This window comes from Phocoena phocoena, chromosome 9 (genome assembly GCF_963924675.1).
Source record: "Phocoena phocoena chromosome 9, mPhoPho1.1, whole genome shotgun sequence".
Taxonomy (NCBI): Eukaryota; Metazoa; Chordata; class Mammalia; order Artiodactyla; family Phocoenidae; genus Phocoena; species Phocoena phocoena.
The window spans coordinates 2,017,855-2,043,390 of record NC_089227.1 but is presented as its reverse complement, the minus strand read 5'-3'; the positions used below and the strand labels follow the sequence as shown (position 1 = coordinate 2,043,390).

The window sequence follows — 25,536 nt, the reverse complement described above, 5'->3', positions numbered from 1 at the left end:
ATATTCCCACTAAAGGTGCATAAAGGTTACCTTTTTTCCACATCCTTGCTATCACTCATCTCTTGTCTTTTGGATAATCATCATTCTAACAGATGTGGGTGATATCTCATGGTTTTGATTTTCATTTCGTGATGATTTGTGATGTTGAGCACCTTTTCATTTACCTGTTGGCCATTTGAATACTTTCTAAGAAAAAAAAGTCTATTCAGGTCCTTTTCAATTTTTAATTGGGCTCTTTGTTTTTTGTTTTTGAATTGTATGAGTTCCTTATATATTTAGGATATTATTGTCTTATCAAATTTATGTGGTTATCAAATACTTTATACCATTCTCTAGGTTGTCTTTTCAGTTTGTTGATTGTTTCTTTTGCTGTGAAGAAGCTTTTTTAGTTGTATGTAGTCCCATTTGTTTACTTTCGTTTTCATTGCTTGTGCTTTGGTGTCATAGTCATAAAGTCATTGCCAGCACCAGCTTTTCCCTGTGTTTTCTCCTAGGAGTTTTATGGTTTAAGTTTTACATTTAAGTCTTTAATCCATTTTGAGTTAATTTTTGTGTGTGGCATGAGATAGGAGTCTAGTTTCATTCTTTTGCATGTGAATGTCCAGTTTTCCCAGTATCATTTATTGGGGAGACTGTCTGTTCTCAACTGAGTATTCTTGGCTTTCTTGTCAAATATAGTTGACCTTACATGCATAGGTTTATTTCCTGGATTTTCAGTTCTATTCCATAGGACTATGTGTTTGTTTTTATGCCAGTACCATATTGTTTTGACTACTATACCTTTGTAATATAATTTGAAATTAGAAGTGTAATACTTCCAGCTTCGTTCTTTCTTAGAACTGCATTGATAACTTATTCAGGGTCTTTTGTGATTCCATACAAATTTTAGGATTTTTTTTCTATTTCTGTAAAAAAATACATTGGAATCTTAGTAAAGATTACGTTGAATCCGTAGGTTACTTTGGGTTGTATGGATATTTTAACAATATTAATTTCATTCAATTCATGAACATGAGGCATCTCCATTTATTTGTGTCTTCTTCAGTTTCTTTCATCACTGTCTTGTAATTTTCGGTGTACAGACCTTTTACCTCCTTGTTTAAATTTACTCCTATGTATTTTTTTGGTTTTGATAGTATTGTAAATAAGATTGTTTCTTTATTTCTTTTCAGATAATTTGTTATTATATAGAAATTATACCAATTTTTGCATGTTTCTTTGTATCCTGAAACTTAACTAAATTCATTTATTAAGTCTAACAGTTTTTTGCTGAAATCCTTAGGATTTTCTCTATGTAAAATTACATCATATGCAGACAGAGATAGTTTCACTTCTCCTTGTTTGATTCAGGTGTCTTTTATTTCTTTGTCTTGCCGGACTGCTCTGGCTAGGACTTCCGGTACTATGTTATATAGGGGTGGTGAGAGTGGGCATCCTTTCCTTGTTCCTGATCTTAGAGGAAAATCTTTCAACCTTTCATATTGAGTATGATGTTAGCTGTGGACTTGTCATACATGTCCATTATTATATTAAGGTAGATTCATTCTGTACCTAATTTGTTGAGAGTTTTATTTTGAATGGAAGTTGAATTTTGTCAGATACATTTTTGCATACATTGAGATGACCATGTGGTTTTTATTTTTCATTCTGTTAATGTGATAAATCACATTTGTTGATTTGCATATGTTGAACCATCCTTGCATCTCAGAGCTGAATCCCACTTACTCATGTTGTTTGATAGTTTTAATGTGCTGTTCATTTTGGTTTGCCAGTATTTTGTTGAGGATTTTTCCATCTATATTCATCAGGAATATTGGCCTATAGTTTTCTTTTTGATTAGTGTCCTTATCTGGCTTTGGTATCAGGCCTTGTAAAATGGTTTGAGCATGTTACCTCCTCTTCAGTTTTTTTGAAGTTTGAAAAAGATTGACATTAGTTCTTTAAATATTTGGTAGAATTAATCAGTGAAGCCATCTGGTTCTGGGCTTTTTTGTGGAGCTGGGGGGAAATTTTTGGTTAATGATTCTATCTCCTTAGTCACTATTGATCTGTTCAAATTTTCTACTTCTTTATGATTCCAGTCTTGGTAGGTTGCATGTTTCTAGGAATTTATCAGTTTCTTCTCAGTTGTCCAATTTTTGGTATATAGTTATTCATAGTAGTCTCTTTGGCTCCTTTGTATTTCTGGGTATCAGAGCAATGTCTCTTCTTTAATTTATAATTTCATGTATTTGGATCCTCTTTTTTTCTTATTATAGCTAAAGGTTGTCAGTTTTATCTTTTCAAAAAACCAAGTTTTGGTTTTGTTAACCATTTGTATTTTTTCCTATTTCATTTATTTCTGCTCTAATGTATTATTTCCTTTCTTCTGCTAATGTTGGGATTAGCATGATTTTCTTTTTCTTACTCCTTGAGGTATAATGTTACATTTTTTATTTGAGATCTCTTTGCTTGATGTGTACTCATTTTGCTTTTTTCTAAGAATTTTTAAGTTTACCACCTACATTTAGGTCTCAGATTCATTTTGAGTTAATTTTTGTATATGCTGTGAAATATGGATCCAACCTCATACTTTTGAATGTGGATGTACGATTATCCCAACACCAATTTTGAAGAGACTGTTCTTTTCTCTTTGAATTGTCATGGTACTCTTGTTGAAACTTACTTAGCCACAGATATGTGAATTTATTTCTGGGCTGTTAATTCTATTTCATTGCTCTGTATGCCTATTCTTATGGTAGTCCACAACGTTTTGATCATAAGGTTTTGATAGTAGCTTTGTTTGTAGTAATATTTGAAATTGGGAAGTGGGAGTCCTTAAATTTTGTTCTCCCCTTTTCAACATTGTTTCGGCTATTTGAAGTCAGTTGCAATCCCATATGTTTTTTGCACCTGCTTTTTCATTCCTGTTGAAAAAGGCCATGGGGGTTTGCATTGAATCTGTAATGTCTCTAATGTTACCTCCTGAACAATATTGTCTTCCAACCCATGAACACAGGATAGCTCTCCCTTTATTTAGGACTTTGTCTTAGTCTGTTGGGCTGCTGTAACTAATACCATAGACTGCGTAGCTTATAAACAATGGAAATTTATTTCTCACATTTCTGGAAGCTGTAATTCTGAGGTCACAGTGCCACCATGTTTGGTGAGGGCCCTCTTAAGGGTTACAGACTTTTCATTATGTCCTCACATAGCAGAAGCAGCTAGGGGTTTCTCTGGAGCCTCTTTTGTAAGAGCACCAATCTCATTCATAAAGGCTCTATTTTCATGACCTAAGCACTTCCTAAAGACCCCACCTCCTAATACTACCACATTGTGCATTAGCATTTCAACATAAGAACTGGGGCGGGGCATAAAATATTTAGAACACAGCAGACTTCTTTATCTATCAGCAGTGCTTTATACTTTTCAGTGTGTAAGTCTTAACACCTCTTGATAAAGTAATTACTACATATGTTATTGTTTTTGATGCTATTGTAAGTACAATAATTTTCTTTTTCATATTGTTCATCGCTAGTATGTAGAAATTCATTGATTTTTTTGTGTATCTTACATCTTGGTTTAATTAATGAAGAGTTATTTTATGGTGCTTGGAATTTTTAGTATTTTCTATATGGAAGATTATGTCACCTAAGGATAACAATAGTTTTACTTATTTCTTTCCAATTTGGATAACTTTTATCTCTTCTCTATCTATTTTGTGCCAAATTGCTCTTGCTAGAATGTCAATATATTGTTTAGTAGAAATGGCAAAAGTGGACATCCTTGAATTGTTCTTGATCCTAGGGGAAAAGTTTAAGTGTTTCACTATTGAATTTGATATTGGCTGTGTGGATTTTTCATAAAAGCTCTTTATCAGGGTGAAGCAGTTACTTTCAATTCCTAGTTTATTGAGTGTGTTTTTTTTTAATCATGAAAGGGTGTTAGCTTTTGTCAAATGTTTCTTTTGTATCAAATGAGATGATCATGTTTTTTTTTTCCCTTCTATGAATTTTGTGCATTGTAATTTTTGATTTCCACATGGTGAACCACGCTTGCACCCCTGCAATATATCCCACTTGGTCAGGGTATATATATATATATTTAGTATGCTGCTGGAATAATTTTGTACTTCTGTTATTGAGAGTATTTGCATTCAAATTGATATTAGCCCAGAGTTTTCTTTTCTCGTGATGTTATTGTCTGCCCTTGGTATCAGCATACTACTGGCTTCATGAAATGAGTTTTAAGAAGTGTCCCTTCCTCTTCTATTCTTTTGAAAGTGATGGAGAAAGATTTCTTTTAATAGTTAATGTTTGTTAGAGTTCACCACTGAAGCCATTGGGTCCAGGGTTTTCTTTATTGGAAGATCATTGATTACTGATTTGATCTCTTTGTTACATTACTGTTCCTATTTTGTGTTTCTTCTTGGGTCAGTTTAGATAATTTATGTTTTCATCTATTTCATGTAAGTTATCTAATTTTTAGCATACTATTGTATATAATATTCTTATAATCCTTTTTATTTATGAAAGATAGATAGTAATGTCCTCTAATTTCTCTTTTATTCTTTGTCTAGATGTTTGTCTTTTGTCTAAAGTTAATATTGCTTTTCCAGCTTTCTTTTGATTCACATTAGTATGGTGTGATTTTCTCCACCCCTTTACTTTTAGTCTATCAGTATCTTTATGTTTAAAGTGGGTCTCTTGTAGATGAGAAATAATTAGATCTTTAAAAAATTCATTCAGACAGTCTCTGTCTTTTAATTGGTGAATTTAAACCATTGACTTTAAAAATGATTATTGGTGGAGTTGGATTAACATTTACCATATTTGTTACTGTTCTGTTGCCCCTTTTCTTTGTTTCTTTTTCCTCTTCCACTTTTTTGCCTTCTCTGGTTTTAATCAGGCATTTATATGACTCAATTTGTTTCTATTAACATATCAGTTATAATTTGTTTTTTACTTTAAGTGTTTGCCCTGTAGTTTGCAGTACACTTTTATGACTAATCCAAGTCTACTTTCAAATAATGCTGTACCATTTCATGGGTAGTACAAGTACTTTACAATAGAATTCCCAAATTTGCCCTCTCTTCCCTTATAAAACTGCAGTAATTTATTTTACTCATCCATAAGCTTTTGAACAAGCTATTGTCAGATCAGTTAAGAATAAGAAAAACAGATTTACTATTACCTTCTTTTATTCCTTCTCTAGTGCCCTTCCTTTATTTAGATCCAAGTTGTGGACACGTATTGTTTTCCTTCTTTATGAAGAACTTCTTTTAATGTTTCTTATAAGTCTGGGTTTCTGGTGACAGATTCTCTCAATTTTTGTTTTTCTGAGAAAGTCTTTGTTTTTATTTCAGTTTTGAAGAATAATTTCACGGAATTCAGTATTTTAGTTTGGTGACTTTTTTTTCTTTCAATACTGTGTTTAAAATCATTCACACTATTCTCTTGCTTGCATGGCTTCTGAGGAGAAGTCTGATTTAATTCATTTATTTTTAATTTTTTTCCATTTTCTTACTGTGGTAAAATACACATACATAAAATTAATCTTAACCATTTCAAGTATACAGTTACATGGCATTAAATACATTCATGTCTAACTGTTATCATCATTTACCTCCAAAACACTTTCATCGTGGGAAGCTGATATTCTGTTTCTACTAAACAATAAGTTGCTCTTTTCCCTACAGCTCCTAGTATCTACCCTTCTACTTTCTATCTCTGTGATTTTATCTAAATATCTCATATAAGGGGAATCATACAGTAGTTTTCTGTTTGTTTCTGGCTTATTTCTCTTAGCAAAATGTCCTCAAGGTTCATCCATGTTGTAACATATGGCAGGATTTTCTTCCTTTTTAAGAACTAATAATATTTCATTCTGTGTATATACAACATTTTGCTTCTCCGTGAATGCATTGATGGCCACTTGTGTTGTTTTCAGTACACTATTGTGAATAATGCTGCTTATAGGTGTACACATGTCTCTTTGAGACCCTGCATTCAGTTCTTTTGGGTATATACTCAAAGGTGGATTTGCTAGATCATAATAGTAATTCTGTTTTTATTTATTTATTTTTTTTTGAGGAACTGCTACTATTTTTCCACAGTGGTTACAACATTTTACATTCCCACCAACAGTGTACAAGAGTTCCAATTCACCACATTCTCACCAACACTAGTTATTTTCTTTTGTTTTCATAGTAACCATCCTAATGGGTGTTTGGTAGTGTCTCATTATAGTTTTGATTTGCATTTCTCTAAAAATTAGTTATGTTGAACATCGTTTCCTGAGCTTATTGGCCATTTCTACATCTTCTTTGGAGAAATTCCTTGTCAAATTCATTACCCATTTTTTAAAAAATTTTATTTATTTATTTGGCTGTGCCGGGTCTTAGTTGCAGCATGTGCGATCTAGTTCCCTGACCAGGGATCGAACCCAGGCCCGCTGCACTGGGAGCATGGAGTCTTAACCACTGGACCACCAGGGAAGTCCCTCATTGCCCACTTTTGTTTTTTTGTTCATTTTTTAATCTGGTTGTTTGCTTGTTTTGGTATTGAGTTTTAGGAGTTCTCTACATATTCTGTATATTTATCCCTTATCAGATATGTGAGTTGCAGATATTTTCTCACATTCTGTAGGTTGCCTTTTAACTCTATTGCTATTGTGTTTTGATGCACACTTTAAAAATTTTTTTTGATAAAGTCCATTTGTCTGTTTTTTTCTTTTGTTTCTTGTACCTTTGGTGACATATCCAAGAAATCATTGCCAAATCCAATGAAGCTTTTGCCATAAGTTTTCCTCTAAGAATTTTGTAGTTTTAGTTTTTACATTTAGGTTTTTGATCCATCTTGAGCTAATTTGCATGTATGGTGTTAGGTAAGAATCGAAATTCATCCTTTTGCATGTGGATATCCAGTTTTCCCAGCACCATTTATTGAAAAGGCAGTGCTTTCCCCATGGAATAGTGTTGACACCATTGTCAAAAATCATTTGGCCATATATGTGAGGGCTTATTTCTGGGCTGTCTGTTACATTGGTCAATATTTCTGTCTTTATGCCAGTAACACACTGTTTTGGTTACTGCAGCTTTGTAGTAAATTTTGAAATCAAGAATTATGATTTTTAGCTTTATTCTTTTTTAAGACTTTATATAAAGTCCCTTGTGATTCCACATAGATTTTAGTGTGGATTTTTCTGTTTTGCAGAAAATGTAGTTGGGATTTTAATGTTGATTGCTTTGAGTCTATAGATTGTTTTGTGTAGTATTGACATTTTAACGATGGTACCTTTTCCAGTCTATGAACATTGCATGCATTTCTATATGTCTTCTTTAATTTCTTTCAACAATGGTTACGTTATAATTGTAAGTTAATTCCTGAGTATTGGTTAAGTTAATGGTTAATTCCTCAGTATTTTATTCTTTTTGATGCCTTTGTAAATGGAATTGTTCCCATAATTTTCTTTTCAGGCTTTTCATTGTAGTGTATAGAAATGTAGCTGATTTGTGCATTGACTTTGTATTGTGCACCTTTCTGAATTTATTAGTTCTTAACAGTTTTATTTGTGGAATCTTACTGTCTGCATATGAGATCATAGCATCTCTGAACAGAAGTAATTTTCCTGCTTCTTTTCCAATTTGGACGCCTCTTATCTCGCTTTCCTGCCACAATGCACTGGCTACAACTTGCGTTACTGAGATGAAATGGCATAGTTGTATGTGGGCCCATCCCTGAATTCTGGCAATAAACCCCACTTGCGCATGGTGTATGGTCCTGTTAGTAAGCCCCTGAGTTTGGTTAGTATTTTGTTGAGTTTTTCATCAGTGTTGATTAGGGATATGGGACTGTAGTGTTTTATGGTGTCTTTGTCTGGCTTTTGTGTCTGGGTAACGCTGGCCTCAGAGGATGAGTTTAGAAGTGTTACCTCCTCTTCACCTTTTTGGAAGTGTTTGAGAGGACTGGTATTAATTCTTCTAACTGTTGTTAGAACTCACCACTGAAGTCATCCAGTCCTGGGTTATGACTGTTTTGTTTAAGACCTCTATTTCCTTACTTATCTTCTATCTGACTCTTCTATCCACTATTGTGAGATATTGAAGTCTCCAAATGTTATTGTAGAAATGTATATTTCTCTTTTGAATGCTGTTAGTTTTTACTTCAAAAATTTTCATGGTCTGATATTAGGTATGTAAATGTTTATATTTGCATTACATATTCTTGCTGTGTTAAACCTTTTATTAGTATATATTGTCCTTTTTTGTCTCTTATACCCTTTCTTGATTTTAAGTCTATTTTATCTCTTATGAGTATAACAACTCTTGTTCTGTTTTGGTTACTATTTGCATGGAATATCTTTTTCCATCCTTTCATTTGCAATCTATTTTTGTTTTTGTATCTAAAGTGAGTCTCCTGTAGACAGTACATAGTATGATTATGTTTTTTTTATTCATTCTCAAATCTCTCTCTTTTGACTTGAGAATTTAATCCACTTATTTATTTGTTTATTTTTGGCTGTGTTGGGACTTCATTGCTGCATGTGGGCTTTCTCTAGTTGTGGTGAGTGGGGGCTACTACTCATTGGGGTGTGTGGGCTTCTCACTGTGGTGACCTCTCTTGCTGTGGAGCATGGGCTCTAGGCTTGCAGGCTTCAGTAGTTGGAGCATGCGGGCTCAGTAGTTGTGGCGCATGGGCTCTAGGGAGCATGGGCTTCAGTAGTTGTGGCTCATGGGCTCTAGAGTGCAGGCTCAGTAGTTGTGGCACACGGGTTTAGTTGCTCTGTGGAATATTCCTGGGCCAGGGCTTGAACCCATGTCCCCTACTTTGGCAGGTGGATTCTTAACTACTGCGCCACCAGGGAAGTCCCCAATCCATTTACTTTTAAAATGATTATTGATAATGCAGAATTTACCTATGTCATTTTGCTATTTGTTTTCTTTATGCTTTATAGCAGTTTTGTTCCTCATTTCCTTCATTATAGTCTTTTTTGTGTAGTTGACTTTTTTGTAGTTAAATGTTGAAATCTTTTTCATTTCCTTTTGTGTATATTCTATAGTTATTTTCTTTGTTGTTACCACAGGAATTACATTTCACATTCCTAAGTTTATAACACTCTAATCTGAATTTATACCAACCTAACTTCTACACCATTTGAAAACTCTCCTTTAACAGCTGTATCCCCACCTCTTTCAGTTGCTGATGACATAAACTTGCTACTTTATAAATTGTCTGCCCCAAAATATAAACTAATAATTATTTTAAATGAATTAGTCTCTTAATTTATATAGAAAACAAAGTGTGGAGTTACAAACCAAAGTTACAGTAATACTAGCCTTTAGACCAATTGTTTTTTTGTAAGTATATTAGACTCTTAAGTCATATATAGAAAAATTGCTGTTACAATCCGATCTGACAGTAACAGCAGCTTCTGTCGTCCGTGTGCTTACCTTTGTTAAGGTCTTTATTTCTTTTCATGCAGCTTCACGTTACCTCCTAGTATCCTTTCACTTCACCTGCAGGCCTCCCTGAGCAGTTCTTGCTGGGCAGGTCAGGTGGTCACAAACTCCCTCAGCTCTTGTTTAGTTAGGAAAGTCTTCATTTCTCTTTCACTCTTGAAGGGCAGTTTTGCAGGTTATAGGATTCTTTCCTTGCTCTTTGTTTTCTAGTACTTATCACCTTATCACAAAATATGTTTCTGTAATGATGACTGTTTATTGTTTTTATGTATTGTTGTTTATTCTCATTTTCTGCCTTAGAATATAATTTCCAGAGAGTCAGGGAGTTTGTAGATTTTGATCACTTATGTGTCTCAGACTCTTAGGATAACTCTTAGTATGTAATAGACTCTCAATAATTACTTATTGAATAAATAGGTACATCAATGCATGCATATATGACTATGTTCATCATTTTAGTTACCATGGCCACTACTGTAGTCCAACCTCATTCTCTTTTCAGTATTGTTATAATCATTTATCTCTTTGTAGAGATTAAGAATTGAGTTAGTCAAATGACTGACACTATGTTATATGGGTAGAGTTAAGTAGAATATTGAATGAGTAAACACATTTATACATACATACACATATATATGGTATAAAAGGCAAAATAATTCCATTGTTTAAAATTGTATGATGTCAGTTGCCACATACTCTTAAGTTCACTGCAATAGGTTTTCCTGATTTATATAAGATACATTTTTATGTTAGGTTTTTGGCTGAAAAGAGTGATTTAACATTTGGAAAATTGCTTAATTTTTTAGTGGAATAGAAATATTAGATACATGATCTATTTTATATTTCAAAAGCCAATTTAAATATTGTGATATAGTAGTTTAGACCCATGATAAATATAAAATATTTTCTCAGTTTCATCTCTAGACACTGAAAAAGGACCCAAACCATGTGCAGACCATAGTTGTGAATCTTCCAAAAGACTATCTAAGGTACGTTATGTGAGGTGAGAAAAAAGAGGAAGCGGTGAACATGCCCAGGGCGTGAGTAAGCATCTTAGCTACTTATAGAACACACCACCACCACCCCCAACATACACACTTAGGGAATTCAACAATAAAAATAAAACTTCATCAAATAACATCAAATAATAAATGACAAGGATTTAGTGGAGTTAATATTTTTATGAAATGCTTTGAAATTTAGCATTTTGTAACTGATTGTATTAGGAAATAGGATTTTCCCATTTATAGGGCCTTGTTTGCTATTGCAAATTAATTTATGACTAATAATCCTGAAGAATTCTCTCCATGTTGCTGTTATTAATCCTAAATAATAAATTTGATCTATACTGTTTATTAACTGTTTTCACATTGCTTTATACTCAGCATCTTGTATCTATGCTTAGGGTGAAAATTAGGCTGTAACTTCCAGCAGCAATTAAATTTAGTTTTCTCTTTTACATTATGCTTAACATATTATTCAGGCTCAGTAAATTTATGGCAGATTTCCCTACTTCAGATTACTCTTCAATGACCCTGAACATTTTGTTAAAAATAATATTTTAAAAGGTTTGGAATAAAATGTAATTTACATTTGACGATTATGAAAATTTTCTGTTAAAATCATAAGTAATGCATATTTATAGGTCAGTATCCATTACTTTTGCCTAGTGAAATTGACAGGGGGATGATTTCTTAATTTGTACTCACTAAGCCTCCTGAAATGTAGCTTAAATCATCTATTTATATATAACCAGGTATTTCCATATAAAAAACTTCCATAGGGGTTACCTCTCATCCCAGGGATTTTTTTTTTCCTTTACTTTTGAAATAGGAGTTAAATTTTACGGCATTGAGAACAGAAGGCAATGTTATTTTCTAATTCTGTTTCTTAATCCCTGAGTACTATTTTAATTATTATTTAGTATACCCCACAAATTTTGTTAATATTTTGTTGAAATTAAAAATTTTCAGAATACTTTTTTTAATTTGTCTTGAGATATCTTCTTTGACCCATGTGTTAGAAGTGTGTTGTTTAATCTCCATTGATTTCTGTTTAATTACATTATGATCTGAGAGCAGACATTGTATAATTTCTGTTCTTGTTAATTTGTTAAAGTGTGTGCTGTGGTGGAGTATATTGTCTGTCACAGTGAATGTTACATTTGAGCTTGAGGAGAGTGTGTATTCTCTTGATAAACGACAGTTATAACAGGTGATTCATGGTGGTGTTGAGTTCAACTATGTCCTTAGAATTCCTTCTTTTTTGTGGCTGTGTTAAATTCCATTATATGTATAGGCCACAGTTTTTTATATATCCTTTCAACCACAGATGGACTTTTAGGTTGCTTCTTTGTCTTGGCTACTGTGAATAGTGAACATGGGAGTGTAGATATCTCTTTGAGATCCTGATTTCAGTTACTTTGGATATATACCTAGAAATGGAATTGCTAAATCATATGGTAATTCTATTTTTAATTTTTTGTGGACCTTCCATACTGTTTTCCATAGTGGCTGCATCAATTTACATTTATTCCAATAAAGTATAAGGATTCCCTTTTCTATATATCCTTACCAACACTTTATGTCTTTTGTTTTTCTGATAATTGTCATTCTGACATGTGTGATGTGATAGTGCATTGCAGTTTTTATTGCACCTCCCTGATGGTTAGTTCTGTTAAGAATCTTCTCCACACTAACAAACGTAGTAAGGTAGATAGCTAGGGGGAAGCAGCCGCAAGGCACAGGGATATTAGCTCGGTGCTTTGTGACAGCCTGGAGGGGTGGGATGGGGAGAGTGGGAGGGAGGGAGACGCAAGAGGGAAGACATATGGGAACATATGTATATGTATAGCTGATTCACTTTGTTATAAAGCAGAAACTAACACACCATTGTAAAGCAATTATACCCCAATAAAGATGTTTAAAAAAATAAATTAAAAAAAAAAGAATCTTCTCATATACCTGCTGATTGTTTGTATGTCTTCTTTGGAGAAATGTCTCTTCAGTTCCTTTGCCTATTTTAAAATTCAGATAATGTGATTATTATTATTATTATTTTGCTATTGAGTTTTATGTTTTCCTTATATATTTTGGAAATTAACCCTTTATCTGATACAAAGTTTACAAATACACTCCCATTTCATAGGTTGCCTTGTTATTTTCTTGTTCATTTCCTTTTCTGTTCAGAAACTTTTTAGTTTGAGGTAATCCCATTTGTCTGTTTTTGCCTTTGTTGCCTGTGTTTTTTGGTATTATATCCAAGTTTTCATTGCTAAGGCCAGTGTCAGACTTTTTTCTCTGTATTTTCTTCCAGATATTTTACAGTTTCATGCCTTACATTTAAATATTTAATATATTTTGAATTGAGTTTTGTGTAAGTTAGAAGGGTCTGATTTCATTCTTTTCATCTGGAAAAATTGTTTGCCCAACACCATTTATTGAAGAGACTGTCCTTTCCCCATTGTGTATTCTTGGCTCTCTTGTGTAAGACCAGTTGACAGTATATGTGTGGGTTTATTTCTGGATACTCCATTCTGTTTCACTGGACAATATATCTGTTTTTATGCCAGTACCATATGGTTTTGATCAATATAGCTTTGTAATGTAATTTGAAATCAGGACATGTGATGACTCCAGCTTTGTTCATCTTGCTCACAATTGCTTTGACTGGGATATTTTGTAGTTCCAGATGAATTTTAGGGTTTTTTTTTTTTTAATTTTCTGTTTCTGGAAAAAATGCCATTGGGATTTGGAAGCAAATTTCAATCAATGTCTAAATCCCTCCAGGTATTCTGGACACTTTCACAATAGTCTTCCATCTTAATGTAGGGTATCTTTACATTTATTTATTTAAAAAAAAATTCTCTCATCAATGTTTTTTAGTTTTTAATGTACACATCTCTCATCTTCCTACTTAATTTTACTTCTAAGTATTTTTTTATTCTTGTACTCATGTAAATGGGATTATTTTCTTGATATCCTTTTTAGATAGTTTCTTGCTAGTGTGTAGAAATACAACGGTGTTTTTAATGTTGATTTTGTATCATGCAGCTTTACTGAATTTGCTTATTCTAAGAGTTTTTGTGGAGTCTTTAGGGTTTTCTGCATATATGAACATTTCATCTGAAAACAGATGATTTTACTTATTTGTTTCAGATTTGGATGATTTTTATTTGTTTTTCTTTTCTAATCACTCTCTTTAGGACTTTCAGTACTATATTGAATAGAAGTAGCAAGACTGGGCATCCTTTCTTTGCCCAGGTCTTAGAGAAAAGGTTTTCAGTTTTTCACTTTTGAATGTGCTGCTAGCTGTGGAATTTTTCTATATGGACTTAATTATTATATTTTGGCAAGTTCCTAACATTCTGACTTTATTGAGAAGTTTCATTATGAATGGATGTGAAATCATACTTTTCTGCATCTATTGTGATAATCATATGATTTTTATTTTTCATTCTGTTAATGATTGATTTGTGTATGTTGAAACATCCTTGCATCCCAGAGATGCATCCCACTTGGTCATGGTGTATAATTCTTTTAATACGTTGTTGAATTTGTTTTGCTAGTGTTTAGTTGAGGATTCTTGTATGTATGTTAATCAGGTATATTATCTTATAAATTTTTTTTCTTTTGGTGTCTTTGTCTGGTTTTGGTATCAGAGTGGTACTGGCCTCACAAAATGAGTTTGGAAGTGTTCCCTATACTGTTGTTTTTGAATGAAGTTTAAGAAGTTCTGTTATTAATTCTTCTTTAAATATATGGTAGAATTCATCTATGTTGACATCTGGTCCTGGAGCTTTCCTTGCTAGAAGGTTTTTGATAACTGATTCAGTCTTCTTGTTTATTATTGGTCTGTTCATGTTTTCTGTCTTTTTCTTATTTCTGAATTCAGCCTCTATATTTTGTATGTTTATAGGAATTTGCCATATGTTCTAACTTATTCAATTTGTTGGCATATAGTTTTTCATAATAGTTCTTTATTATTATTTATGAAAGAAAATAATTATCTTTTCTCTTTCTGTGGCATCATTTGTAATTTCTTTCATTTCTTATTTTATGTTTTCTGATTTTATTTAAGTCTTCTCTCTTTTTTCTTTGTTAGTCTTGCTCATTGTTTGTCTTCTTAGTTTATCTTTAAAAAAAAACAGCTCTTAGTTTCATCATTGTTCTATTTTTGTGTTTTCTACTTCATTTATTTCTGCTGTAGTGTTTATTCCTTCTTTACTTCACCTAACTTTGGGTTTAATTTGTCTTTCTTTTTCTAGTTTCTTGAGGTGTAAAGTTGGGTGTTTATTTGATATTTTTCTTTTTTTCTAACGTAGGCTTTTATTGCTATAAATTTACCTCATAGTACTGCTTTTTTTGCATCTCATAAATTTTAGTATTTTGTGTCTTTGTTTACGTTTGTCTCATGATATTTTCTTGTCTTCTTTGACTCAGTGATCCCAGGATGTGTTGTTTAAATTCCACATATTTGTGAATTGTTTTATTTTCCTTCTGTTATTGATTTCTTGGTCCACTTCATTGTGGTTGGAGGATATACTTGGTGTGAGCTTAATATTTTTATATTCATAAAGACATGTTTTGTGACCCACCCTAGAGAATGTTTGTATACACTTGAGAAGAATCCATTTTCTTCTGCTGTTGCATGGAACATTCTGTGGATCTGTTAAGTTCATTTGGTCTGTTGTGTTGTTCAAGTCTGGTAGTTCCTTATTGATTTGCTGTCTGAATATTCTATCCATTATTCAAATTGGAGTATTGAAATCTCCTACTATTATTGTATTGATGTCTATTCTTCCTTTCAGCTCTGTCAGTGTTTGCTTTATATACTTATATACTCTGATGTTGGGTGTATATATATGTTCTATCTTCCTGTTGAATTGATTCCTTAATCATTATATAATGACCTTTTTTGTTTCTTATTACAGTTTTTGATTATTTCAAGGTGATTCTTTTGGGTATATGTACATCCATCCTTGCTCCGTTTGGTTGTCATCTGCATGGGATCTTTTTCCATATTTCACTTTCAGCTTATAAGTGTCCTTAAATCTACAGCTAATCTCTTGTAGACAGCATATACTTGGATGATCTTGTTTTGTCCATTAAGCCATGCCATGTTTTTCACAGGGGAGTTTAATCTATTTACATTTAAAGTTATTATTGATAGGTAAGGGCCTACTATTGTTATTTCGTTAATTATTTTCTGTATGTTTGTAGTATCTTTGTAGTCCTTTCTTCCAATGTTGCTGTCATCCTTTGTTATTTGACTTTTTTGTGCATTGATACACTTTGATTCCTTTCTCTTCTTTAAAGATATTTTCTTTTTGGTTATCATGAAGCTTATATATAAATCTTATAACAGTCTACTTTAAGCTGATAACTTAGTTCATATGCAAGTCTGTATTGCATATGAATTGCATATGAAAGTCTATACTTATACTCTCCTCTGCACAGTATGTTATTGATGTCACAAGTTACATTTTTCATATTGTACATCTAATTACAGATTTTTATACTTATAGTTTTGATACTTTTGTCTGTAACTTTTATACTGGTTTAAAATGTCATTTATGTATCACCCTTACAATATTACATTAGTCTGTATTTGCTGTGAGATTTATACTTTTTAATGTTGCTGTTAAGTGTTCTTTCATTTCATTTCATTTGATGAACTCTCTTTAGCAATGCTTCTAAGGCAGTTCACTCCCTTGGGCAGAGCACTGAGATACTGGGACTTCTAATGGTGTTGAACTCTTTCAGTTTTTGTTTTTCTGGGAAACTCTTCATCTTTCCTTCATTTTCAAAGGACAGTTTGACAGATATAGTATTCCTGGTTCATAGTTTTGTTTGTTTGTTTCTTCACTTTGGATGTGTCATTATGTACTCTCCTAGCCTGAAAGGTTTGTGCCAAGACATCCACTGATTTCTAATCACTGATAGTATTATTTGTGTGTGGGGGGTACCCTTTATTTGATGATGCTTTTCTCTAGCCACTTTCGTAGTTCTGTCTTTGTGAATATTGTCAAATTAATAACAATGTTTCTTGGTGTAGTTCCCTTTAGTACAACATATTTGGTATTCTTTAAGGTTTATGAATCTGTATGCCCATTCCCTCTGAAGATTGAGAAAGTTCTTTGGTATTATTTCTTTAAATAAGCTTTCTAGTCCTTTCTCTTTCTCTTCTTAAGGGAACTCCATAGTGCATGTATTGATTTAGGTAATGATATCAAATAAGCCTCATAGGATTTCTTCACTCTTTTTTTCTTTTTGTTTCTCTGACTGGACAATTTCAAATGATCTGTCTTTTAATTCATTGATTCTTTTCTATGCTTGATTGAGTCAACCTTTGAAGCTCTATTGAATTTTTAAATCCAATCACTGTATTTTTCAGAATAGGATTTCTGTTTGGTTCTTTTTTATGGTTTGTATCTCTTTGTTGTACTTCTTGGATTTTGTGTGTATGTGTGTGTGTGTGTGTGTGTGCGCACGCACACACATGTGCACATTGTTTTCTTGATTTTGTCTGTGTTTTCTTGTAGTTTACTGAGTTTCTTTAAGATTATATTGAATTATTTTTAGGTGATTCATAGATCTTCCTAACTTTGGCCTTTGTAGCTGGTTATTGGAGCTTTTTTTGTTGTTGTTCTTTTATGGTGTCATGTTTTATTGATTCTTTGTGATCCTGGTATGCTGGAATTGGTGCCTGTGCTTTTAAAGAAAAGTTTCCTCTTCCAATCTTTATGGTCTGGCTTCAGGAGAGAGTGACCTTTACCAGACTAGAGTTTCTAGGAGTCTCTCATACCTTTCTTATGGCTGCACCTCCTCAAGTCTTGCTTTTTCCTGGGGTGGATGTCTTAGAATTATTTCTTCTCTCAATCCTACAGAGCCATGTCAGGTTATGAGAGTCACATCAAGTGCTAAGAGCAAACCACTCCTTTTTCCTGAGGGCAGTGCCTGAAATGCCAAGGCTTTTTATGCATCTTCCATTTCTCTCCCTCCCTCCTAAAGGGGATGTCTTGGAGTTTGCTCCCTCTCTGTAGTCTGCAGAGTCATGCCAAATGCCCCAAGAGTCACCTTTCCCTTTTCCCCAGGGTAGTGCCCTTGATTCTGAGCCATGGGTGGCAAGCTCCATCTCTCTTCCTCTCTCCTGAAGGAACAGTCTCAGGGTTGTGCACCTTCACCAAATTTTGCAGAGTTTAACTTGCTGCAGGCTTCCGTACCGCCTGCTTAGATCTGTGTGCCAGCTGTCAGGGCACACGTGCCAGGTGCCATGAGTTTCCACCCCTTTTCTTTGTTCTCAGCTTTCTCTAAATGATTCGGCCATGCTAATTTCCTCAGAGTTCTAGGTGCAGTAAGAGAAAAGTAGACCTCCAGAAGGAGTCCACATGGGAAGTGACCCCAAGCTTGGGAAAGCCAAACCTTCATGTTGCATTTTCCTTCCCCTGAGGGAAGTTGTGGTCTAGAGGGATCTCTCTGGGTGCTGAGTTTTGATGACCTGGGAAAGTGGTGATGCAGTCAAAGTGAAACAGTTTCTCCTAGCATTTTCAGTGTGTCTGATCTTGGGTTTTGTGGCCCATGGTGGTGCTGGAACATTTCTACTATATTCAGGAGTTCTTAAAAAGTATTTTCATCCCTGAATCGTTGTCAAATCAATGTTTTTGTGCAGTGAAGACTGGAATCTCCTATTCTGCCGTGTGGCTGACAGCATTCCTTTTGGATATAGTTAACAATCCAGCTAACAAATCAAGTTAATAATCCCTGCCTCTTAATTAGAAAATTTAGACCAATTACATTTAATTTAATTATCAAAGATTTGGATTTAAATCCACCATTTTTCCATTTTTTTCTATTTGTCCCATCTCTTGTAACTTTTTCCTTTTATTCTTTCTTTTGGATGATTGTGCCTTTTAAAGAATGATACTGTTTTATAGTCTTGTTCATTGCTTTATTGTTTTCAAATCATACTTCTACTTTATGTGGATGGGTTTTTATCATTCTATTATATATCATTTAACCTGGGTTTCTATTCTTCTGGTTTTGCTCCTTCCCTATCTTCTTTGGATTGATTAAACTATTTTTTAACAGACTTTTTTCTTGTTATATTTTTTTTCACTCTTCTTCTGGATTTGTTTCAAATTTTAACATATTCTTCATAGCAGAACCAAAACTTACTTAGTTTATAGTACCTTCCAAAAAAGTACAAAAGCCTTAAAGACCCTTAACTCTTATGACCTGTTTTTATCTTTCAAGGTTTTGTTTTCTAGTATTCTAGTATTTTTTTTAAATTTTTCACTTATTATTAAGATTGTTTCAGAATGTCAGTGTCTGTTTAGATTTACCCACAGTTTTATCCATTTCTTTGCTTACGATTTCTTCTTGCCTCTTAGTCTTTCCTTATGTATTTTTCCGTCTTCCTATATTTATTGTTCCACTGAAATCTGAGGATTCATTACTTTGATCAGTTCTGGAAATTTTTTTCTGCCAGAACATCTTTGAAAAGTACCTGTTGCTGCATTTGCTTCTCTTGAACTCCCATTTAGTATGTTTCGGGTTATCTCATTTATTTCTCCACCTCTCTCTTACTTTTTTTTCTTTTTTTAAATATGTTCTTCATTCTGAGTAATTTTTTTTTTTTTTTTTTTTTTTTTGCGGTACACAGGCCTCTCACTGTTGTGGCCTCTCCCACCGCAGAGCACAGGCTCTGGACGCACAAGCTCAGCAGCCATGGCTCACAGGCCTAGCCGCTCAGTGGCATGTGGGATCTTCCCAGACCGGGGCATGAACCCACGTCCCCTGCATCGGCAGGCGGACTCTCAACCACTGTGCCACCAGGGGAAGCCCATTCTGAGTAATTTCTTCAATTATTTATTGCATTTAATTGTTCTGGCTCCAGCAGGGCCTAATCTGATGTTCAGTCTGTCCACTGAGTTTTTAATTTCACTACATTTTTTACTGCCTTCATTAATTGTAATTTAAGTAGGTAATTTTTCAAATATACTTTCTCTTTTATTGTGATATAAATTTCCTTTCCTGTGTTTTCATACCAGTTTTATGTCTTCATGTGTTCTAAGGATACTTCATATCATTTTTTGCTATTTTAGGTCACTGGAGCTCCATTATCTGAATTTCTTGATGGTCTAATTTGGCAGTTTGTTGACCCCACTGTTGTTTCTTAGTTCATCCTCTGCTTCATAATTCTGGCTGATAAGACATGTTTGTCAGTCCTTTATCAGTAGATGTAGCCCCTTTGGCTTAGGTTGTGTGTGTTTTTCTGTAAAGTTACTATGTTTGCTTTTGCCTAATGTTCCATGGTTGGTCTCAATCAAAGCCAAATTTTTATGTTAATTTCTGACTTGGGGATCTTGTACCACACAGAAAGTACAACAAAACCCCACACCCACTTTGAAAGCAAACCATCATGTAGGAATTCACTGAGGAGTTTTGCTTTCCCCCATCCCTCCACTCCATCACCCCCTCCTGCTGCCCCTCCCTACCCTATTGAGAGTCTTTCTTGTTATTTCCCTTTTGTAATTGAATTTCTTTTCCTGTTTCACTGTTTTACTTAGAGTCTTTCTTGGTTGTTTATTTTGTTTGTTTTTAACAGCTTTAAGCCTTTTTTCCTTAGCTCTTTTGTTTGTTAAATTATAACACTCTGGAATACTCAGATTGACATGAAATGAAATAGGGACTCAGCTAATATTAGGTTTGTAATTTTCATTTTTAGCAACTTTCTCTCTTTCTTTCTGTCTTTCCCTGTCTTCCTTTTTTCCTTTCTACTTTTTTCTTCCTCTCTTATTGTTGAAATATAGGTACACAATATCTGCTGTGTTATGTTCAGTTAGGTGATTTTTAGCAGGGTGATTTTTCAGACTATCTAGTGCACCAAATGGTTAGAAATGTGAAATCTTTTTCTGTATTTTTAAATGCCATTTCTCTCCTCTCACTCCTATCTTATCTGCTTGCTTTTTTCAATTAGAAATATACTACTTTAAAGAACTTTAATATGACAGTTTAAATCTCTAATAATTTCAAAACCTAAATTATAATTTATCTTTAATCTTTCTTCTAAAAATTCTGGTTTTCTAATACAGGTTTCATTTCTTGTGGAGCAACTACCATTTCAGTGACATTGCTGAGTGAAGAGTTGATTCTTTTGTCTTTTGCTTCAGGACTGAAGTAGACTACATTGCAAAGTTAAATTTTTCTTTATTCTAAAGTTCTGGGATTCATTATTCTTCTTAGCAGTGGATTCCAACTTTCATAGAATTCAAACTATTATATAACCCTTTACTTTCTTCTTCTTCCCTTTGGCGCTGCTTTGAAACTGAGCTTTATCTCATAGTTCTCTGCCTGTTTTACTGATATGAGTGAGTGTACATCATCCATGCTGATGTTCCTACCACGAGAGGGACAACTTTGTGTTTTTGTTTTAAACTTTTTTGACAGTTCTTCATTGGGACATTTTCCTGTAAGATCTGGACACCCTACCTCTCATTTGCTCACTGAGCACTGAGATCACTAGTCTTTTCTATGCAAATTCACAATTCTTTCCATTTCATCCAAGATACTGTAAGCCTCTCCTTTTTTGTTTTTTTGGGGTTTTGTTTTTTGCTTTTTAATTCCAGCCCCATTTGATGACTATAGTCATTTTCCGAAGAGATTCCCCAAATATAGGTGTTAACCAAAGGTTTCCAACAGACTCCATCTTAAAAGTGTATTGTCCATAATACCTAGTACATAATGAATTCTCCCCTCATGGATACTGGAGCTCCAATTCAACTCTGGTTGTGTATAATGTATGCCATTTTTTGCCTATCCTAGGACTCCCGTTGCTTACTGGACTAATGTAGAGCACATATTAAGCCTTTCTAGTTGCCTTTTTAAAGGTACCTAATGTGGCATGATCTGTTGAGCAGGTTATGGTATTTAAAGTAAGCTGTTCAGCTTCTCCACGCAGAAGTTTATATAGTTTACAAACTGCTTATTGTTGAAGTGGTAATGATTTCTTGTTCTAGTCTTGTAATCAATAACCAATAATTATAGAACATATTCTTTTCATATATGCTTAATAAGTCTATAAAATTTGGGGATGGGTGGGTGAAGGGAGGAGTAGCTTGGGCCAGGCAATCTGATGTTTATTCAGTTGTATTAATTCTTTGTGATTAAGGTGATTCAGGTGATTAATCTATGAAGAATTTCTATAATTATGATTTGTTCTTATGTCATCCAAATTTGTCCAAAAATTTTTACTTTACAATCTTTAATCTTTACCCAACTCAGAGAATTCTTCAGTTTCACACTTTCTTTGGTACAAATAATTAACCCCATGTCAACCATCAACATACTCATTATTTAAAAAAAAAATTTAGTCAATGATTCAAATAATTTCTTGCCTTCTTTCCATTTTTATCAAATAAGAGATTTATTCTCATTCTCCTTCTTAGAAAGAAAACAGGAAAGAAGAATCTGATTTACATGATAATTTTTGTTCTTGTCAGATTTTGTGAGGTATAGTTTCATTGTTTTTTTTTTTTTCTTTCTTTTTCCTGCATAGGGTGTCAGGAAGCCAAGTGATTATGATCATGTCTCCTGATACTCTTGCATTTAAATATACTTAATTGGATACCAGATTTGTAGCTAATTAATTCATAAGCACTTCCTTAACCAAAATTGTAAATAGCAGCAAATTTGACAGAATTTATTAGAAGTGCAAGTAAACCATGTAGACTGTAAAAATATAGTAATTCAGTAATAGAATGAGTTGAATGCAGTATATTGAAAAACACTTTTACAATTATTTATAGAAATTTTCATCAGAGGGATGTAATTTGTAAGGTATCTGGAGAAGTCAGTAGATTGAGATGCACCATTAGTGGTTATAGATGAGCACGATTTCATTTACCCCTGTTTCTGACTACATGAGAGGTGCAGGTGAGCACAGGAGAACTGAGCAGAACTAACTAGCTTGTAGAGGGTGTGAACTCATGACCATACCTCATGCTTTACCAGGTAAGGCTTACCAGCCACTGAAAAGTATAAGCCTCTTGTTACTTTTTGGAGTCAAGCCAGAATAATTACTACAAGTAAAAAGGTAATTAATTATAGGTCAGAATTATGCCTTAATTATTTTGTAAATTTGATTTTTGAAACAGAGCTAGAAGTTCTAACATGTGCTGTATGCCATCTTTAAACCTAATTTTTCTTTATGTAAAGGGTGGAGCAGATGTCTCAGGATATGCTTCTTAAAGATTCTTAAAGTACATTTCTTTAAGAACATTTAATTGTTAGAGTACCCTTCTGAAAGTACATTTAATTTCAAAGAGCTGTCTTGTTTTGCTCTTATGCCCATCCATATATTATTCAAAACCAAAGGGACCAAAAAGTTTGGTTATATATTGAAATATTTTCTTTGTGTTGTATATGGAAGTACTTTTAGAAATATTTGAGGTTTATAGGTGATATCTTTTCAGTTTTACAGGTGTTATTTATATCCTATGAATTCAAGAAAAAATAAGGACCTTGAGAATTTGTTTCCCCTGCTTCTAAATACATAAGCATCCTTATTTGTTCTAAAATTACATTTATGTGATAATTTTTTCATACTTTATTTCTATTTCAGGCTAAAATTCTCATAGAGAGATTTTTTAATCAACAAGTGGAAGTTCTGGGCAGACGTGCAGAGCCGTTGCCTGAGATATACTACATTGAAGGTACTCTCCAAATGGTTTGGATTAATCGCTGCTTCCCAGGGTATGGAATGAATATCCTGAAACACCCAAAATGTCCTGAGTGCTGTGGTATGTAATGAACTATGATTTTATGGTTTATATGTATGAAAATTCACTTGTCTTCATTATGCCTAAGTGAATGTCTATCACTTATTTTTACTATCAATCATTTAGGTTTGAAATAGTGTGTTTGAAAAGACTATGTCAATCTGAAGATTTAAAAGAAAAAGGCCAACTTAATTCTGGCCTTGTTTTACTACTAGAGTAAAGAGGGGTTGGGGTGTTAGGCAGTTGTCTGGGAGGAAGCACAAATACTAGTTATGAGACACCTAGAGTTACTTAACAGCCAAAATATATTTCTTTTAGAATCAATTTTTGAAGAGTTTACATTTGTATAGTCTGGATTAGGTAACTTTTTCACTTTTTTTAAAAGTAAGTATATGAGTTGCTTTATTACCAGTTGTTCCTTCTGACCGTTGATCCTAGCACTAAAGGATCTGAGCATCTATCTGGCTTCCCCACCTTTGTGCTCATTATAGGACCGTCTATAGAGGCTGTTTAGGATGAGGACGTGGATTTACAGTCTCAGAATTTCCATCTGCAGCTGTGGAGTGAGCCAGTTAACCTTCAGTCTTGAAAGACTTTCTAACATAAATATCACTACATTAGTGCCATTGTTTGAGTCTTCTCTGTTCTTCCCTCTTTTCTACTATCTTATGTTAGATTAAAAACCTTTTCATATGGTAGAACAGTAAATATTATTTTTGCTTTGCTTTATTTAACTTGGTTAGATTTTGCTTTACTTTTTCATAATATTGGTTTTGTTTAAGGATATGAAATTTGACAAAATGTACTGAAAATTTATGTCAGGAAATACAATACAAATTTAACAAATAAATCACTTACAAATGCCAACCTTGTGACTGTTTTGATAATCTGTGATTACGCATATCACGCTAGAGCACAGAAAATGATGAAGAAAAGCCTGGCAATGCCAAACAGTGAAACCAAAACTTAGTAGTTTAGCTGTCTATTAAATGCATTTATATTGCCTGTCAATAAAGCGTTAAGACAAACTTAAAAATTTAAATAGTTGCATCTCATTAATTCTAAGAATTTTGAAATAAACATAGCTCTTTCAGTTGAAATGATAGGTTTCATCATAATGAAATTATTATGAATAATAATTTCATCATTGGAGTTTTTTTGCAGGTATAAAAGTTCAGATAAACCCAATTTTCAGGTACTCTAATTTTACCATGTAATTATAACATTCAGCATTATTATATGCTGTACTATTTGATCAAGTTCATTAAGCAACTCTTTTACTCCTGACAAGAAACACCATGGGAAGTATATAATGAAACTGTTGTATAAATCTCCAAAATATTTTCTGCCCCTAAAATACTGCTTTGCTCTCCTAAATATATGTCTTGGCCCACAGAGCTTAGAGATACAAGAGATGCATCCAGGAAACAATTAGAGAACAAGAGACCACCAAACTACAGGGAAGAGAACGGAAAGGAGATTATATAAAGCAAACTAAGTTAGAGATAGGATGAATCTCTATATAGGATTAATATAATTGAAAAAAAGGCTTTCTGAGTGATTTGAGACTTGAGGTAAGACTTTGAAGATACAGGCTTAGCAAGTACCACCCAAGCAAGGGCATGACTGTGTCAGATTTCTGGGGGAATTTTGCTTGACTGGGACTAGAGGATTAGTATCAGAAGAGCTGTGGGGAATGACAGGCTTTGAAAGCAGAGTGGGAGAGTTCAAATTTAATGTGGCAATGAGTCATATCTTTGCATAGAGGAGAGAAATAACATTTATTTTTTGAATTTTATGGGATCATTATCATTGCTCAGTACACTTATCAAGTAATGATTTGCTGTATCTCATTTTGTGTTGTTTTATGGTAAATAAATATTTTAATTTAGAATTACCTTTATGCTGTTATCATCTCTATTCGATTACTTAAGCGAGACTGAGCTCCTTTTTTGCACAGAACTCATTAAATATAATGTGACCTTCAGGTCCCCATCATATACAGTCATTTTTACAGAATTTTTACAGTGATTAATACAGTCTATATTACAGAAGGCTATTACTCTAAAAAATTTAAAGAGCACATACTACCCAAAAAATATTTATATCATTCTCCAAATTGGTAGGCACTATAAAATATAGCAATAGTTATAAGACAAAATTAACATATTAAATGAACTTATCCATTCAAGTGTGAAATGGAATACTAGATAGAAGCACATAAAACATATGAGATACTTTGTAAAGTGACTTAACTTCCAAAATGAAGACACACCAAGTTTATGTTCAGCAAAGATTGAATAACCATGTCTATTAT

General features: G+C 33.4%; 1 protein-coding gene across 1 annotated transcript in view; it reads left to right on the top strand.

The window, feature by feature from the left end:
- Positions 1-25,536, top strand: part of ZPBP (zona pellucida binding protein) — a 103,333-nt gene that overhangs the window by 42,359 nt on the left and 35,438 nt on the right. The window contains exons 6-7 of the mRNA XM_065884128.1: positions 10,352-10,428; positions 23,063-23,240. Of these exons, the coding sequence (XP_065740200.1) occupies positions 10,352-10,428; positions 23,063-23,240 (255 nt within the window). The remainder of the gene's footprint in view (positions 1-10,351; positions 10,429-23,062; positions 23,241-25,536) is intronic.